Consider the following 20,280-nt stretch of genomic DNA (forward strand, 5'->3'; position numbering starts at 1 on the left):
GTTGGGTCCGTAGTTTGTACGCAGCGAGACACTAATGGGATGAGAGGGCTCATGGATCAGCTTCCACAAAATCTTTCCTCCCAGCGCTAGATTGACGAGAGCTGGGTCTCTAATTTTCAGCCCACCTTCTGCCATTGTTTTTTTCACCACGTCCCAGTTCACCAGATGTATTTTATTTTCGTTACCCTTACCTCCCTGCCACAGGAAGTCTCTGAGTAGTTTGGATATTTTCTACGTCACATTTCTTGGTGCTAAGAGAAACGCTGCCTGGAAGATTGGTAGTGTCGACAGCATGGATTTTATTAAAATTACTTTGCCTCCCTTCGTCAGCCAATAGCCTCCCCACGCTGCAATTTTTGTTTTAATTTTCGAGATTATTTCGCTCCAAAGCGATCTTTTATTGGCTCCTGATATGATGGGAAGGCCCAGGTACTTGAATCTATCCCATGTTGCTTGACCTTTGAATCCGAGGAGAGTGGTTATGCCAGTGAGTTCCCTCTGATCTATATTCTAGCTGAAAACTTCGCTTTTGCTCTCATTGATTAAAGCCCCAGAGGCTCTGCAATAACTTCTGAGAACTGTGTCAATGGCTTTGGCAATTCTGATGGAGGCTCCGCCAAGGAGAAGGGAATCGTCAGCAAATAGAGCGTGGTTCAGGGCATCAGCTCCATGGGAAGGTTTGAGACCCGGAATGTTGTCGTTTAGTCTTTCAGCAGTGAGTTTACGACTGAGGGAATCTGCCATTATGATGTACAGGAATGGGGAGAGAGGGCATCCCTGCCTGATACCTCTCTAGGCTTGGAAGAAATTTGTGGGGCGGCCATTGACTAAAGGGGCAATCCATGGTTTGTCGATGCAAGCTTTGATAAGATTAACGAATTGGGTCGAAAAGCCAAAGGCGAGAAGGACATTGCTGAGGAAAGAGCGATCAACTCTATCGAAGGCGTTTGCCATGTCTAATTTAATCAACATACCTTTTTCATTCCATTGCTTGCTTGAGTGTATAGTCTCCTGAACTTGGATTAAATTATCCAGAATATGCCTGCCTTCCACGAAACCACCTTGAGGAGAGGAGATCAGTCTTTTTAACAGGGGCTTGATCCGATTTGCTAACAGTTTAGCCAGAATTTTATATGAAGCGTTACACAACGAAATGGGCCTAAATCTTGCGAATGACTCCGGATTGGTGTCTTTGGGGATTAAAGCAAGGTAAGTGGAGTTGGTTCCTCCACCTATCTTGGCTTTTTTCATGAACCAACCTATCATTTTGTGGAGATCAGCTTTGATAAGATGCCAACAAGCTTTGTAGAAATGGATTGTAAATCCATCAGGCCCGGGAGCCTTGTCTGCGTCCATGGACCAGATAACGTTTATGATTTCCTCCTCAGTGATTGGCCTGCAGAGAGTTGCGTTTTCTTCAGGGTTGATGAGAGAAGGGATGTTAGCGATGAATTCAGCGGCTTCCTCATTGTTGTTGTGAGTTCCTTCTCTGTATAGATTCCTAAAGTGGGTTTCGGCGGCAGCTTTGACTTGGTTAAATCCTTTGCAAACATTGCCCTCAGCTGTTTTGATTTCTGCTATGTGGTTCCTTGACAATCTCGCTCTATATTGTTGGTGGAAGAAGGAGGTGTTTCAGTCTCTAGCCTTCAGCCACAGACTTCTGGATTTGAGTCTCCAGTGTTCTTCTTCCTTTCTGAAAGATTGGTATGTGGATCGTGGGGCTTTTATTTCTTTTTCCAGCAACTCCGCTGTGATATCTTTGCTTTCCATCTCTATTTGTAGAGTCTGCAATGAATGGACTGACTCCTTTCTTTGCTCGGTAGGAGAGGGGGCTGGTCTCTTTATCCAGTTTTTCAAAGCCTGTTTTGTGGCTTTCAACTTTTGCTCCCAGACATAGCTTGGGGATACCATAAAAGTTTTGGCCCAAGCTACCTTCACTGTCTCTATAAAACCTTCTCTCTCGATCCATAGAGGGCTGAACCGAAACGGAATAGGTCCCAGGTCTTCTTCATCTTCCAAGAGGAGCTGAATAGGCTTGTGATCAGAAGCGAGTTTAGGCAGAATTTTAGTGATGATTATCTTTTTGTTCATCATTATGGAGCTTTGTACCATGAATCGGTCTAAACGTGCTGAGATGTGATCTGTTCCCACTCTGTTATTGGACCAAGTGTAAATGCCGCGAACAGGATTGAAGTCCAAGAGGTCCCAGCACTGAAAGAGCTCCTCCACCACGTCTAGCATGGGGTCTATATTGGTTGACCCCCCCCCCTCTTCTCTTTTGCTTTCATAATGATGTTGAGATCCCCTGCTATGATGATATTGCTGGGAGATGACTGCTCTAAAAAGGCGGAGAGGGAGTTCCATCATTCTCGTTTTTCATAGTAAGAAACTGGGACATAAAGATTGAAAAGGGAAATAGACAACTTACTTGCTTTGTGCATCAATTCCGTAAAGATCCAGTGTTGTGTTTCCTGATGATTTTTCAGATGAAAAAGGTCTTCGTTCCAAAGAGTTGCCAACCCTCCAGAAGTTCCCCTTGAGCTGACAGCTTTGCCTGTTCTTTTATTCCACTTTGAACTGTTGATCTCTAGAAGGGCTTGGCCTTCTATTTTGGTCTCTTGGAGCATGAGGATATCTGATGGTTTTGATTTCATAAGATCCTTAACTGCTTCAGTTTTGGAGGGGTTCCCCAGTCCTCTACAGTTCCAAGAGACGAGTTTCATTATTTACTTAAGGGAGTGTTGAGGCCTCCCTTGGAAGGCCTTGGTCTAATATTTCGCCCAATAGACATTTCTATTGTAGCTTGGCTTCCTTGTATTTTGAGTCTTTCTGCCTCCTCCTCCCTCTTTTCTTTGCGGGATTTCCTTCCTGCTTTTTTCGTTTGTCACTCGTAGGTTTCATCCTCCGAGGAACCAGAGATTTCAACTGGTTTTTTCCTTGCTATTTCTGCATATGAGGGATTAGAGGGACTGCCTTGGTTGGCCTCGATCTGAATTGCTTCTCCTTCCTCTTTGTTTGAAGGTGGAGTGTCTGCCTGTTCTACATTCTCCTGGGATAGGGTTACTTGATTGTTCTGAGCACTTTCTGTCCCATTTGGAATTGCTTCCGTTTCCTGGTTGGCTTTGGCACTGCTAGGGCCTCCATCCTTGTTGCCTTTTCCTGTGCCTTTTTTGAGGTTGCATTTTTCTAGACTAGAGTCCATTGTTCCCCGTTCTGTTTGTCTACTTGCTCCTCTGCTTTCTTTTTATAGTTCTTTGCAAAGTGTCCATGACCATGGCAATGTCTGCATTTAAAGGGTAGTTGTTCATAGTCCAACTCCTGGACATGCATCCACCCAGCTACAGTGAGTTTGATAGCTTCCGGTAACCCCTCTTCTAGGTCCACTTCTACGCAGATACGGGCGCATGAATACTGGTCTTTTCTCGCAGCTTGATCTATGTATTTTCCCAATGCATTACCTATGATCTGAAGGGATTTTTGGTTCCAGCAGTGAAGTGGCAAATGGGGGAGCCTAACCCAGACTGGGACAGCAGAGGGGATGTCCTGGGAGGGATCGAAATCAGGATACCATTTGTTCAGATAAAGACCCTGGGGTCCCATGAAATATGGTCCATTTCTAAAGATTAAGCCTCTGTCATCTGGGTTTTCGAAGACAAACACAAATAAACCCTTACCTACAAAATAACTTTTGACTCCCTCTTTGATCTGGGGCTTCCAGTTCCTTTGGGTCCATTCATCAACTGACTTGGGAGATGGCCAGAGGCCCATGAACTGACCTATGAGGCCTCTCTCCTCAAGGTTCAAAGCTGCTTTGCAGGTTTCTGCTTCTGGTAGGGCTACTGATGGAATCGTGTCCAGTTTCTTAACGAACTTCTGTTGAATAGTTGAGGGAGGGCGCTTTGGTCCAGCAGCTACCATTGATCTGAAAGCTAGCACCTCCGGAGGCGGCGAAGGAGGGGGATCGGGGTCCCCACTGGCCTCCATTGACTGAGGCTGGACGAACGGAAGGGTGCAGAGGCCAGGGGCGTGCTGGTGCAGTCGACGGATGCAAGCCAGGAGTGCGCGCTCAGAAAAACAAAAGGTGAGAGGGCTTGGCCCAGGAAATGAGTAACACCCGCGACTAGTCAACGCCCTCGCTCAGGTTTGAGCACAAGTCCTGACCGTCTTTACGAGTCCGACTTTACCAACCAGCCGTGTCCGCCGACCTTAAAAGGTGAGCGGGCTTGGCCTAAGAAACGAGTAACACCGCGACTAGTCAACGCCCTCACTCAGGTTTGAGCACAAGACTTGACCGTCTTTACGAGTTCGACTTTACCAACCAACTGCCTCCGCCGACCTTCTATGTTACATTAATTTAACTTAATATATATTTTGTTATTTTATTTTCACTTAATTATTGTTCATTAATTATTTATTTAATTAAAATATAGTTTTTGTTTTTAAAATAATAACTTAAATGTAATTTTAAATGTTTATATATTGATTAATTCTTATATTAATTAATTTAACTGATTATTCATGGATTTTTAATACTTTTGATCAATCATACTTAACCTAATGTTAATTAATGACACAATGACATAATGGTTATTGATTACATGTTAATTAAATATTTATTTATTAATATACGGTTAATTCCAGTGATGTTGTTGGCAATTCGGAAGTCGTCTAAATTCCACTTCCTTTGTTGGAAATGCCACCATTTTTGTTTTGTTACCTGAATTTTGAAACAACTAGACATTAGTTGGTGTAAAAAAAATAGAAGAGCTAATAATCACTGCCATCTTTGAAGATTATGTATTCGCCAATGTAATGAGATACTATAGTTTCTAGTTGTGGAACATCCAATGGTTTTGGCCTAGTTCGTGGGAGTAGTGGAGCATACTAAATCCATGATTAAGTTGATCCACTTTTAAATATACACCATCTGAAGAAAATCCATGGCATGGGTGGAAATGAATGTCGGCAGCCTCACTAAATTTGTTGTCACTACACATCCATGGCACTTGGTTGATTCTTTAGTTTCCACTTTGCAATAAGGATAGCATTATCTGTTGAAGCGTCATTCATTAAATCCACTTGATCTCAATGCAATACATGCTACACCAAGTTTGGAGTCATACATTTTATATATCTCATTTTTTTTTCAAATAATCTTTATATTGTTGGGTATGTATTATATTCTTTCCACGACTAGCATCAGGTGCGATAGCCCCCCTTGCACGGGGTCCGAGGCAGTGCCCTGGGAGTTTTTTTTATGCAGACCCCATAATAGTTGCACAAACCCAAAGATGGTGGGCGGACCTACCCATGGTTTTGTGCATGGGTTTTGCATATGGTTTTGGGCATAATGGTTTTCTTCCCATGGTATTTTGTAGATCCGGTCAAGGGAACTACGATTAGGTTCTAATCCAGGGTTAGTGGATCGGGGTTTGTGAAAGATTCGACACATATTTATATTTATTGTAATATTGAAAGAAATATAATGAAAATCAATTTGGTAGTCCCAATTTTGGGATCTAGGGGAAATCTCTGTGTATATTTGTTTGTAGGAATTTACATGTTAAGTTCCTTAGATAGAACACCAAAGGACACCGCTCACAAACAGATCATCAATCAGTACACCAGTATTCTTGACATGGTTAAAACCCTCAAAGAGGGAAACAATCCACGGACTGAGCCAACACGACAACTTCATGCAATTTATTAATGTAAAAGAAAGAAAATTTACAAAATCTTATCTCATGAACGGTCACCTTACAAATGACCCTCCATGCTCTTTAAATAGAGATCATGGACCAATTAGGTGTTAAGCCACGGATCAAGTGTCGGTAATACTGAGGAGAGAATGAACTGTCGAATCACTTCATGTTTAGAACATATCATGACCGTCAGATTGTAAGTTACAAAAAGTACATACTAAAGGAACACACTTTACCTAACTATACACTAGACCAAGTTATACTTAACTATTTCCTATGCGTCGGAATATCCTAACATCCCCCCTTAAGAACAACTTGGGATAGGATTGAAGGATGTACAAAGATGACACAATAGGAGAAGGAAGGAAGCATTAGAGACTATCCCCCCTTAGTGACAACTTCTTGAACTCCAACCATAAATCGAAGTTTAGTAAATTTCACCTCTGTGAGAGCCTTTGTAAAGATGTCTGCAATTTGATCATCGGTTGAACAATATTGCACTTCAAGAACATGGTCATGAATGAGCTTTCTAATGAAGTACATTTGTAGTTCAATGTGTTTGCTGCGTTGATGTTGGACTAGATCTTTGCATAGTTGAATGGAACTTTGATTATCCCACCAAAGTTTAGTCAGATGTTGCTGCTGAAAACCAAACTCTAACAGGATCTGACGAAGCCATAGGGCTTCCTTACTAGCTTCTATGGTGCCACGATACTCTACTTCTACTGAAGAAAGAGAAATTGCACTTTTTTTCTTGCAAGCCCATGTAATAGGTCCAGAACCAATAGTGAAGACATAACCTGCAGTAGACTTCTGATCATCAGGGTCACCGGTCCAATCAAAATCAGTGAAACCAACCAATAGAGGAGATGCTTCTGCACTGTAATGAATCCCAAACTAAATTGTACCTCAAACATAACGAAGTATTCTTTTAGCTGCTTTCCAATGACTTTCATGTGTGTTTTTCATAAACCGAGCAATATTTCCAACAACAAAGGAAAGGTCAAGACGGGTATGGGTTAGATAAAAAAGTTTTCCAACAAGATGAAGATATAAGGTAGCATCAACTTCAAGGGAAGTACAAGTGACTGAAATTTTGGCTCCAGACTGAAAGGGAGAACGGGCTGACTTACAGTCTTCCATGTGAAAGTGGCATAGAATATCACATGCATACTTGGACTAGGAAAGGGAAATACCTACTTTGGATTGCAAGACTTGTAGACCAAAAAAATAATGCAATTGTCCTAAGTCTGTCATTTCAAACTGCTTTTTAAGGCTAGACTTCACATGGTTTATAAGGTTGGGATCACTACCAATAAGGATAAGATCATCAACATAAAGAACAAGAATTATAAGAGACTTACCCACTTTCTTGGTGTAGACAATATTGCCACAATGACGCCTAGAAAATCCAGTATCCAAAAAGAAAGTTATCCATTTTGGCATACCAATCTCGAGGGGCTTGCTTGAGACCATAAAGTGATTTCTTAAGCTAACATACAAGGCTAGAGTCTGTTTGTATAAATCTAGGAGGTTGTTCCTTATAGATTTCTTCATGCAAGTCCCCATGCAAGAAGGTGGATTTAACATCCATCTGATGGACTTTCCATTTGAAAGAGGCAACAAGGGAAAGAACAAGGCAGATAGAGTTCATTCTGGCAATAGGGGAGAAGGTTTCAGTATAGTCAATGCCTTCAACTTGTGAAAAACCCTTAGCAATAAGACGAGCTTTATGTTTATCAACTTTTCCATTTTGTCGAAACTTGGTTCTGTAAACCCATTTGCATCTAGAAAGTTTTCGTCCCTTTGGAAGAGCAACAAGGTCCCATATATCATTTTCCAATAATGAACTATATTCTTCATTCATAGCTGTATCCCAATCTGGATGGACAGAAGCTTATGCAAAGATATCAGAATCATAATTCGTTGAAGCTTGAGCCAGTAAAGAAGAGGCTCTATCAAACTAAGAATGTGTATGATGCTGATCTGTAGGATCACCTGCAAGAGAACCTGCTGCATCCCGAGTAGCGTGGACCCATTTTTGAATATGAGGAGATGAAAGAGGATCCCGAGAAGGTGGGGGAGGATTTTCATCCTCATTGTCATCATCTAAAGAAGAAATATTTTCAGAAGTAGAAGGGATAGAGAGAGGTGGCACATTCGCCGAACTAGGCTCGTAGGCTGATATATTTTCAACAAACTTTACATCTCTTCTAATGATAAAATTTTTGGATTTAGGTTGAAGAATTCTATCCTTTGACATCTTCAGAATATCCAACAAAAATACATTTTTCACTCTTAGGTTCTAAGGCTTTATGTTTCTCATCTGGAATATGGACCTACGCTTCACTTCCAAAAACACGAAAGTGACTTACATCTAGTTTAATTGATCTCCATGCTTCTTTTGGAGTGATATTATTTAAAACCTTAGTAGGAGTGTGATTTACTATGTAATTTTCACAGCTAATTGCTTTTGCCCAAAAATTAAGACTAAGTCCTTTAGATTGAAGCATACAATTAGCCATTTCCTTTAAGGTCTGATTCTTCCTTTCGACTACACCATTTTGTTGTGGAGTATATGGAACAGTATGTTGCAATTGAATTCCATGCTCAGGGAAAAATTTGATGAATTTGTTGTTAACATATTCTCCTCCATTTTTAGATCTTAGATTAAGAATTTGATGTCCAGATTGTTTCTCAACAAAGGCCTTAAAGGCCAAGAAATACTTCACTCTTGAGTTTTAAGAAGTATACCCAAGTGCATCTGGAGGAATCATCAATGAAAGTTAAGAAATACTTGTAGCCAGAGAATGAAACAACTGGAAGTTGACCACATAAATCACTATGCACAATTTGTAAAGGGGCCGAAGGCATGCCTAGAGGCACGTTTTTCAAAACTATCCCGATGATGTTTTCTGAGTACACATCCCGAACAAACACCATCTCTGCAAGATACAATAGGAAGACTTGTCACCATATTTTCTTTACATATATTTTGAAGGGAGCGATAATTTAAGTGACCAAATCGCTCATGCCAAAGTTTTCTCACTTCATCATTATGAGAAAAAAATACCAAGGAAAGAGTTGATGACCAAAATTTGTTAAACTTATACAACCTTGTAGAATCATCAGCAATGCCAGTAGCTAAAATCTGTCTAGGATCTCTTAGGTCCTTAATTACAAAATCATGAGGTGAAAATTCAACGATTTTACCTTCACCTGAATGAGTTATCTAATATACAGATAGAAGGTTGTAGGATAAGGTAGGAAAACATAATACATCATTAAATTGACCATTGTCTAGATGAATAGTTCCAGTCCCTACAACTCTAAGAGATCTATCATCACAAAAATATAAATTTTTGATGTTACAATCATTTAAAGAAGAAAACATGGCTTTGTTTTTTGCCATGTGATAAGAAGCTCCAGAATCAATGAGTCACTCATGAGAATGAGAAGAAGAAGATACATTTAGTGCATAACCAGACTGAGATGCTTGACAACCATATGCAAAAAGTGATATTCATGAAGATGAAGTTGAAGTTGAAAAGTGCTCCAAATGGATGTTATGCTTCTTCATTGCTGCTTCTAAGGCTTCCATCTTCTTAAAGCATTTGGATTCTAAATGGCCATCATGATTACAAAAGTTTCAATGTTTATCAGTCTTCTTCCATTTGTTTTTATTTTCCTTATCATTTTGTTGAATTGATTTTTCATTTTGAGACTGAAATTGCTTAGGACCCTTGTTTCATTTAGGACCATTCTTTTTAGGATGTTGTTTCTTAGGATTCTTTGAATTTGGTTGCTACTAGGTTGCTAAGGCTTTCTTAGAATAGTTTCCAATATTAAGAAGACCAAGATGTAAGAGTCTTTCTTGTTCTCTTATTAAAGAATCACAAAAGGCATCAAAAGAGGGGGACTTGTAGGCTTGTCCTTAAGAAATAAAGGCTTCTCTAGTAGAATGGAAGGTGGAAACAAACACAGAGTAGGTTGGTCCTAACTTAGTAAGAATGGAATAGATAAGGCTACCATCTTCTTTCTTAACCTTAACACCTTCCAAGAGAAGTCTAAGGGTCTTGAACTTGGACAAAAAATGTTCAATGGAAGAAAAATTATTGGGGTCCAACGTAAGCAACTCATTTTCGAGTTGATGGGCTCTAATTTTATTTTTAATTCCAAAACTTTGTTGAGTTGTTTCATTGCTTCATCAGGGGTATCAAGTTCTGCAATATGGAATCTAAGGCTTGGAGAAATAAACATCCCTATCAACCCACGTGTTTGATATTATTTATTTTCCCATTTGGCTAGTTTATATTCATCTTTAGGTTTAGATTCTTGGCCTGAGGATGTTCTATAAAGACCTTTACTTCTAAGTAAATCCACAATGTAGGATAATCATTGGAAGTAGTTGGTGATGTCAAGAATAACTAGGCATGGAATTTCCATTTTAAAATAAACTGAAGCTAAAGATACTGAAACTAAGTGATCCAATGGAAAGATCTCAAAAAATTAGGCTGATTAAAAAAAAAGACTCTGAAATAGCTTCTAGATGAAGAAGTTATGACTTTTTGAAGAAAATTTGTTGAAGATACCGACGAACCATGTGAAAGTTGGGAAGATAATGTTATATCTCAACCCCCCTCCTTTTCCAAACTTAATCTAATTAGCTCACTTTTAAAAAAAAAATTACTTTATGTGACCCACTTTTATAAATAAGTTAAAATCACTTTTACAATGGTTTTTTATGAACTATCCACTAAATTGTAACCTAAATAAAAGATAAAGTGACTTTAGAATTATAAGTGACTCATTTTTATAATGGGTGAGAACACTTTTACATAAAGTAACTTTAAAACATAAGTTACATGTGCTTTTTGAAACCCAAGACCTTTATTCAAATAAAGTAACTTTGGACCAAGTGAGCTAGTTTAAAAGGTTTGTAATTTTTTGAAAAGAGGAAGGATTTATTTATTTATTTATTTTTATTTTTATTTTTTTTACAGAAGCTTTGGAGTGCACGCTTACTTGAAAAATGACTTTTTGCCTACAACACAAAAAAAACCACACAAACCAAAACCAACATGTAAAAGTAATCTAAGTCTTATGGCTTAAAGTTAGATTTGGCCGGAAACTATACATTTTCCTCAGTGTTTCTGGTTTTCCGAGATCACACTAAGGCGTGCTAGAAAAGAGCATACGCATGAGAAAAATCATTTCTTTATGTTTCTGATTTTCCCAGATTGCACAGAGTAGCGAGGCAAAAAGCATACGCAGAAATGAAAGATATAGATCTGGTAATAAAAAAACAAAGAGATAAATAAACCGAAATAAACAGAGAGATAAATAAATAAAACTATAAATAAAGACTGTATACCTCTAGATCTTAAAAATGACGTAGCTAGGGCTACTAGAAACCTTTTCGCGTGAAATGAAAGGGGTTCCTCACTGGAACAGATACTCCTAACACAATAGAACATTCCTATCAACCCGAATGTGGTCAAAAACAGTAGATCTAGGAAATGACAATCTAGTGTAGTTGTACAGGCTTCAGATTTGGATCACCAACGGATGCGGCCCTCAAATAGATCTGATACCATGTAGGAATTTACAGGGTAAGTTCCTTAGATAGAACACTAAAGGACACCGCTTACAAACATATCACAAATCAGTACACCAATATTCTTGACGTGGTTAAAACCCTCAAAGAGGGAAATTGTCCATGACCTAAACCAACGCGACCACTTTAGGCAATTTATTAATGTAAAAGAAAGAAAATTTACATAAGCTTTTCTCATGAATGGTCACCTTACAAATGACACTCCATGCTCTTCAAATAGAGATCATGGACCAATCGAGTGTTAAGCCACGGATCAAGTGTCGGTAATACCAAGGAGAGAATGAACCGTCGGATCACTTCATGTCTAGAACATATCGTGACTGTCAGATTGTAAGTTACAAAAAGTACACCCTAAAGAAACAGACTTTACCTAACTATACACTAGACCAAGTTATACTTAACTATTTCCAATGTGTCGAAATATCCTAACATTATTTTATGTTCTAGCCATTGTATATCTTTCTGTTTTATGAATTTGTTTGCAGATAATTTCTGTACAGGGTTAAAACCTACATATATAATATTTATTCTATTAGAAATCAAAGTTTTTATATTTAGTGATTTAGGTTTTTAAGATTAATTTTCGAAACTTCTATTCCTTGGGTGTGTCTTTGCACGCTATTCATTATCGATTATTAGAGGGTATATAATGGTGTAATTTTAATAAATAATAAAAAAACAATTGGTAATGAGTAATGGTTATCTACACTATTAATTTAAATTTAACAATTGACGAATTTTTTATAATGTAAAAATAAATAAACAATAATTTTAGAGATGAATATTTTTATGTATAAATAAATAATAATTTTAGATTAAACATGATGTCTCGGAATCTCTTTTAGTTTAGTATCACATGCAATTGATAAATATCATATAAAGATAAACCATAGAGAATATATGCTTCGAGGTTGTCCTTATTAAATCTATTATTTAGAGTCGTTATTAGTTCATATGCTTTGACGTTGTCCTTATTAAATCTATTATTGTGTATCATTATTAGATCTATTATTTAAATTCTTTTTATTATTTTAATGATTTGTATATATTAAATATTTTGTAATTATATTTTAATTTTTCATTTTAATTTTACATTAAATTTACATAGAGACATAAAATAATTAAAAGTAAAAAATAGAATATATATATATATATATATATATATTTTTTTAAGATAAAGAGGATATGTAATTTCGTGTAAAAATAATATTAGTGGGTGTAGGTTTGGAGGGGGACAACTTGTTATCAAGAAATAGCCCAAAGAGGGCACACATGAATGCATTATCGTTTGAAGGTGTTGGATGATATTGGGACCTAATGCTAGGCCCTGTCGAAGAAGATATTGCGCGAGCTAAGGGAGAAGCTTCCATGCATAGAACTCCTCTCTCAAATACAAATGTAATGGTAGAATGGGTGATTGAATCCCAAACACAAGGAAGAATAGGGGTCTTTTCAAACAATAAATGAAAACTATTGACCTTTATTGGCAAATGAAATTCTTATTGGGACCCAAGATAGTGAATCGACAACAACACCTAGAGGGTGTCCTTTCTTTAGAGGACCTTCATCACCATTTGATAGACTTGGACCTCATATTTGACATAATAGAGCAACACCTTGGCATATCCCCTATGGCATGAACAACTCCGGAAGGCTCAAAAGAACACATACAAATTGTAGTCTTGGATTCAAATCCCTTAGCATAGTTAACTCATGTTGATGTTATAATCATCTTATAATATAAATACTTCTAGGTAGTGTATCTTAGACCAAAATTACATTTGTATTTTGAATTTTGTAACCTCTTGTAATCTCATGTACCTTCTGTTTGCAAGGGTTTCTATTATTCTTGGACATTTACGTAACTGTAACTTTCTTCTTAAATTTAACCTCTTGCTACATTCCTTAGAAGACATATAAAAATGAAAATTTTGATTGTATTTCATTGCCCATATATTTTTCTTCAATATTTCCTTCTACATTCCCAGCTCCTCCTATCGACCTTCCTTTGCACCTCTCGGTGCAAATGCTAGTCATATCAATCATATACCTTCTCTCATATCGACTTGATTGACGAGAGAACATATTATTCTTAATCATTAGAACCACATGTGTATGTGTTTATATATAGGTACATGTAAATTTTCTATTTATTTATGAATTTAATTATTCTAAAAAATAATTGGATGCAAATAATAACTTGTAAATTTTAAAATTACCAATATTTAATAAGGAAAAAAAAATATTCATGAAATTTAACTACTAATAAAATTATTTTTAACAGATTTAACTAGTTTCAACTTGTAATATCCATGTTACTTTGATTGTACAAAATATATACAATTTTGGCTCATAACATTGTATGATCCCTATTACTAGCGCTGTCATATGAATTAAAGAGGCAAGAATCAAGCCATATTAAACATCAAAGCACTTCATTATACATATCTAAAATGAAAAAAATCATAAAAACTAATTAAATTATAAATTTATTTTAAATTATTATTATTAATTATAAAAATAAATAATATATAAGCTAAACATATATACCTTTAAAAAAACATGGAGCAATATTGTTAACCATGTAGATTTACCCCTACATAATATGGGCCAATACTATGGTTTATCAATAACTCACTTCAAATGACACTTGTTCATATGATATTTTTTTAATTAATCAATTTAGTTAAAAGGGAAAAAAGAGTGTAACTACTTTGAAGATAAATATCAAACTTTTATTTGTGTATACTATTATGAATATCTTAGAATATTCCATGGAGGTTAATTCACTGCTATCTACCTAAAATTATTGATAATTAAATTAAAATTTTAAAAACCATATTCTAAAATAGACATGAATATAAACTTAAATTAAAGCTTGAATGGAGGATATATCTTCAACTAAATTATTTATCGTCCACAAGCTTATATCAAAATCAATAAATATACATTATGTGTTTTTCATCCAAAATCATTTCACCTCCTCAATTATTAATAATAAGTAGTATCTTTGGCTTTGTGGGCTTATGGATTTCTTTCCCTCTTTGGGTTTAATTGTTTTGGGGGACATGTTTTTCCTCTAGGATAATTCCAATCATCTCTCTCTTTTCTCCTTTATTTCTCCTTTACTTTCCTATCACTTTGGATCTCTCAGTGTTTCCCTGGTTTTTATCTACCTCTCTAGGCTCACCCACTTTCACTCCTCTCTCCTCCCCATTTCTATGTCTCTTCCCTCCCCTGCTCCTCCTCTTCTCTCATACCTTCTAAGCCTATTTTCCCTCCTTGGCCTATCTCTCTTTGTACTTCATCCATTTTACCTACTTTTCTCTTTCCTTTCAGTTCTATCTGATTGAGAGGCTTTCATGTATAGCCCTGACCCCCTATCTTATCCACTTCATTATGGTTAGACGTAGATATATTGGATTGCATTGCAGTGGCAGGTGGGGATACCTTGGTCTCACCCCCCTTCTGATCTCAATACACCCTCTACTCATGGCACTTGATCCCAAGTAGCCACATGAAAGCTACAACCTTTAACATGAAAGAACACTGCTATTTTGTACTCTCAATCAATTTTTCAAGTGAATAGAATAAGGTTGGAGTGGTTTAACAAGGATTCATGTGTCAGACCCTGTTGGTAATTTGTTTTTATATATTGTTAATCATTTATTGTCAGTTCATGCTTTAATACATGTCTTCATGTTTGGTTTAACAAGAAAATATGTCAGAATTCACTACTTGTTGTGCTCTGTTGTATGTTAGTTGAACATTATATGTTTTCTTCTTATGAAATTTAGAATTCATCTTGTAATCTGATGCTCTAGTGTCATCATCACAACGCTTCATTCGCCCTATCTACAACAAATCAGGTTAAAATACCAGCAAACTGCCTATCTTTCCCCTACCTAAATCACCTCATCATCCCTTATTCACTTGAAACCATTAGCATAGTGTGACTCCATGCCCAATGAATGTGTCTTCTCCCACCTACCTGCAAAACATTGAAATAAACCTTCTCTTTTGATCCTCATCACCAGCCTAAGATCAGAAATCATTCACTCATCTAATTCACTGAGAAAACCTTAGTGAGAGAGCCCTCTCCAAGGCTAAAAGGGATAGATTCTAGCCTAAAAGTGGTATTTGGTTACCTTTTTAATCCTTTTTTCAGCCTAAAGGAAATTATAGAGTGCTAACATATGGCTTTTCGATGTTGAACCAAAATTTGAAGCTGAATGTGGAAGCACTTCTAGAACAAGCTCGCTTTGAGAAACACCACTATAATTTTTGGGATTCATTAAATATGTGGTCTTTGTTAAAATTTTAGTAGAGTTAGCCATGAAGCCATGTTTTTATTTTTATTTGTAGTATTCTTAGTGACCAATAATGTTATCAATGATTAGGTAGGATCTCAAAGACCTAGACTCAGCTGATAAAATTATTTTGTGGTTGTATGGAATCAGGATTTGACAGTAGTAATGTCCAGTATGAGGCATGAGACTATTCCAAGATTATGCTATTGGATTCTTCTCACATATAAAGTTGTTTCAACTTCTTTCACTCATGATCATTGTTGTGATTTTTCGTATGTTTGAATTATATCAATTTGGAAGCCTACAACTGCAATTTATAGAAACTGTTGGTTCGAGAAATCCCTATCTATGGCAAGCATTTCTATGGAATTTAGTGAAGTTCTGGAGCCATGTGAGCTATTTTGGAGTTGTGTGGACTATGGAATAACTTGTGCGTATGGAGTTGTTGTAAGTTAGCATGAAAAAGTGAAAACATTGTATCCAAGACATGTTGAGTTGTGTGTGTGTTGTTGAAGGAGCTGTGACTATACTACTAAGTTGTTGCTACATTAGTCCATTAAAATTGAATAGGTGAAGGAAGGTGGGGAGCCCCATGAAGGCTTGTTTTTATCATCAAGTGAACAAAGGTGGGGACTCCCATGAAAGTATTTTGGCATCACCGAGTAGGTGAAGGAAGGTGGGGACTCCCACAAAGGTCTATTGGCATCAGTGAGTAGGTGAAGGTGAGTACTCCTATGAAGGTTTGTTGGCATCACCATGGAGGTGAAGGAAGGTGGGGAATCCCACGGAGGTCTGTTGGCATCAACAAGTAGGTGAAGGAAGGTAGGGACTCCCACAAAGTTCTGTTCGAATCACTATGTAGATGAATGAATGTGGGGAATCCCACAAAGGTCTATTGGCATCAATGTGTAAGTGACGAAAGGTGGGGACTCCCACAAGGGTATGTTGGCATGATCGAGTAGGTGAAGGAAGGTGGGGACTCCCAAATTGGTCTGTTGGCATCACCGTGTAGGTGAAGGAAGGTTGGGACTCCCACAAAGGTCTATTGCATTAGCAAGTACAACACCAAGTAGGTGAAGGGAGGTGGGGACTCCCACAGAGGTCTCTTGGCTTCACCAAGAAGGTGAAGGAAGGTGGGTAATCCCATAATACAAACATAAGAATCATATTGATGGTAGTTTAAAGGTATGAACTAAGGTGATTTGGTCCATGTTGATGAGATAGCTTGTCACTAGGTAATGGCCAGCCTACTGGAGTTGTGGCATTATGTAGAAAATATGGTGAGAATTCTTTGATATCTTCGAAATCTTGAATGTATTGAACCTTATTGAGCCTGCTAACTAAATATAAGTATAGTTATTTGGTTAAAATTAACATCTTTAACAAATTACAGGTGGAGTAAAGAGATCCAAGAAAACAATTAATAAATATGCCAAAGATTCCTAGTGTGTGAGTGAATGCGAAGGAATACCATGTTTGTCATTTATCTCTTACTGGTATTGGATGATGGACAGATGTAGGTAAAGTTGTTTGAAATAAAGTAGAATGGTGACTATGAGTCTCACATGATAGTCATAACAACTACATGTCATGTGTTGATATGATATTTTGTAGTGGTCCTAGAAATGTTTGATGTACCTAGAAACCTCAGAATTTGGAATGTATTGTACCCAGATCTATGTAACATGAAAAGGGCATATCAATCTAAGACTTGGATAGATATGCATACCCCTTTGTCATGTTTTCCCTAGTGACATTATGTTTCTTGTCTAGTTTATATATTAGACAGTTCTTTAACACTCTAAAGAGTGTTTCATGCATTGGATGGATACACTTGGGTGGACCATATTGCTAATAGACTCAATGAGGTGATATTTTATATTCAAGGGGAGTTCATCAAGAAGTTGAATAAACCATGTACATGAAATACATCCTATTAGACAAATGGTTGCAACGGTTGGGTACCCATGCATTATGGTAGATGATTGTTCCTTTATATAGACGTTGACAATTTGATGATGTCTACATGATTGAGTTATAAAGTGTGAGTGCTAGGTTGAATGTGTGATCAATATTGTTGAATATATTGGTCATTATTGGTAGAGTTCTAGGAGTATGTTCCTATTAGTTAGGAGGTTGTTGAGGTCTGGTTGAGATATTCTCTCCAACTAGTTAGCCTCCTAGTTTGGAGTGTGTTTGAGATATTGTTTCAATAGAATAATTGGGTCCAAGATAGTTCTCATAACTTGAGACAAACCTTCTTGTGTTAATATTTATAACATTATTTGATTAAATCATAGTGTTCTCAACAAAGTTATTTTGGTATTCGAGTTGGTCTGGGCCTACTCCCTCACACGTGGCAGGAGTAGGTTTCCCATAGATTTCCTATAGTGAATTTGTGTGTCTTTTATTTGTCCATCACAATTATTTAAATATCTATTTAAACTCTATTTTAATTATTTTATAATAATCTTCTTTCAAAAAAGTATTAGTTTAGGAAAAAACATATCATATATTTTTATTTAGGTATAAAGATCAAATTAATCACAATTTTGAGGAATAAAATTAGTTATTATATTTTTTTAAATAAAAATAAAATTAATTATAAATATTTGACAATCCCTAAACACCATGGGAATTTGGATGCAAAATAATTGTATGGCCCTAATCAAAGGAACGATCTCCTATTATTTTTGTGGAAAGGCTATTACACATTCCTTTTTTGGCTAAAGGAACATATATATCTCAATTATGAAATTGAACTTTATTTTATGGGACCTTGGAAATAACCCCCATCTATCATTCTATTGTTGGAATGATGGATCTATGGTATCCATAAGAGACACTTTGGGAAGATACATAGATAAATAAGAGCCTAGGTATCCCTTATTTACTTGTTCCTTAATTTATGTGGAGGTAGATATGGAAAAATGTATCTTGAATTAATCAATTTCTGCATGGATAAATTTGATCATCTTCAAAAGTTGGATTATGACTACATACCAGTTAAATAGAGAATCTCTCATTAATATGAGTACTTTTCAAATGACTATAAGGTATAAGGCTATGATAGGATTCTTGTTTAACCTCCTCTGCCCCTTCAACTAATATGTTCCCTTCTTTGTGGATAGTGTTGACACTATTTTCGTCTTTTTGAGCCTTTGTTTGGTTGTCAAAAAAGGTCGTGCTTTTGTCTCCTTCCTGAATCCATAGGGTTCTTAATTTAATTATCTAATCCTCCTCCTCCTCTATTGTATTTATTCGATAGATTTTATAATAGAGCTCCTTTTTTTGCGCATAGAGTTATTTTGTCACTGCTTCATTTTCTAGTCTTCATTCCACTTTTTCCAACTCCCATTGAATAACACGCTTTTCCTGAAGTGGCTCTCTGTAGTTATTTTTTGCCCAAATATTGAGAGCAATCTTGACAAGCTTGAGTTTCGACTCCCAAACAAAGCTTGGTGAGCCATCAATTCTTGTGTGACATGCATGTTCAACCAACATTGTCACTTCCTTGTTTTTGGACTAGAGGGGGTTATAGCAGAAGGGGAGAGGATTGAAGTTTTCTCTTTCTTCAAAAGTTATGCTTATAGGTTTTTGGTCTGATATTGTTGTTGCTAATATCTTAGAATAGGTTGTAATGAGTTCAAATATGAGATCTGTGTGAACTATGAACCGATCCAACCATTCTTTGATGTTTCTAGGTCTGAGGCATCTATTACTCCATCTGAACTTTCCATCCCTTAGTTTGATGTCCATAAGACTGTGATCAACCATTATATTTTATAGTTTGTCTCTACTTGGGTCGGGGAGATAGAGACCTCCTCTTTTTTCTTCATTATTCATTACTATATTAAGGTTGACTCAAAGAATAGTTGACTGACCACCATCTAAATCTAGCTTAGGTGCTAAAGAGCTCCAACATTTCTCTTTATCTCTGTAGTATCCTAGGGTGTAAATGTTGCAAACTGAGAAGGTATTCCCATTTTATTTATTATGAAAAACTATCTTTATCCAATGTTTCTCCCGATAAGTATCTTGAATTTCCAAAATCATATGGTTCTATACTGTGCATATACCTCCTGAAGTTCCTCTCATGTTGATTATTATCCCTTTAAAACCTTTTCATATTTTCTTGATTATGGATGTCATTTCTTCCTTACTTGATTTGGTCTCTTGGATTATTAATATAGATGTGGGTTTTTTTTTTATCTTACTAGATCTTTCGTTGCACTTATTTTTGAAGTGTTCATAAGGCCTCTACAGTTCCAGGAGACCAAGATCATTATTTACCTTGAGAAGGGGTGGTAGAGCCCTTGACTCTCAGTAACATCCCTGGTGAAAATTCTATGTAATAATGTAAATAAATGCAAAAATAAGACCACTGGTAAGGGACACTTATTCCAAGTTGAATGTTGGGTGAAGATATCCTAGTGGGCATCAGTGGATGTGTATTTTTGGCTAAGGAAATTGGCAAAGGCATTAAAAGGAAAAAATACATTTTTGGAACATTTATTTATGAAATTAAAGGAAAATAGGAGAAAATGAAGGTGAAAGGTCACATGTTGCATGTGAGGAGGAAATTGAAGGAAAATAATGGAAAATGAAGAAAATAGAAGCCTCATTAATAAAAAGGCTTATGAGGATCAGT

The 20,280-nt window shown here is 36.6% G+C and overlaps 2 protein-coding genes across 2 annotated transcripts; both read right to left on the reverse strand.

Moving 5' to 3' along the window:
- Positions 1–1,632: 1,632 nt before the first annotated feature.
- LOC149216604 (uncharacterized) lies at positions 1,633–2,241 on the reverse strand. The gene has a single exon (XM_089390022.1). The coding sequence runs from the start codon at positions 2,239–2,241 to the stop codon at positions 1,633–1,635; it is 609 nt and encodes a 202-aa protein (XP_089246148.1).
- Positions 2,242–3,186: 945 nt separating this feature from the next.
- Positions 3,187–3,984, reverse strand: LOC149216605 (uncharacterized). The gene has a single exon (XM_089390023.1). It carries the CDS (start codon positions 3,982–3,984, stop codon positions 3,187–3,189), a length of 798 nt encoding a protein of 265 aa, XP_089246149.1.
- Positions 3,985–20,280: the final 16,296 nt, after the last annotated feature.

This window comes from Pinus tabuliformis, chromosome 1_1 (assembly GCF_031772625.1).
Source record: "Pinus tabuliformis cultivar Carrire ecotype Pingquan chromosome 1_1, CPIR1, whole genome shotgun sequence".
Classification (NCBI taxonomy): Eukaryota; Viridiplantae; Streptophyta; class Pinopsida; order Pinales; family Pinaceae; genus Pinus; species Pinus tabuliformis.

Excerpts from the sequence above, each read along its gene's own strand:
- LOC149216604 (XM_089390022.1), bottom strand. The coding sequence starts at position 2,241 with ATGCTAGACGTGGTGGAGGAGCTCTTTCAGTGCTGGGACCTCTTGGAC.
- LOC149216605 (XM_089390023.1), bottom strand. The coding sequence starts at position 3,984 with ATGGAGGCCAGTGGGGACCCCGATCCCCCTCCTTCGCCGCCTCCGGAG.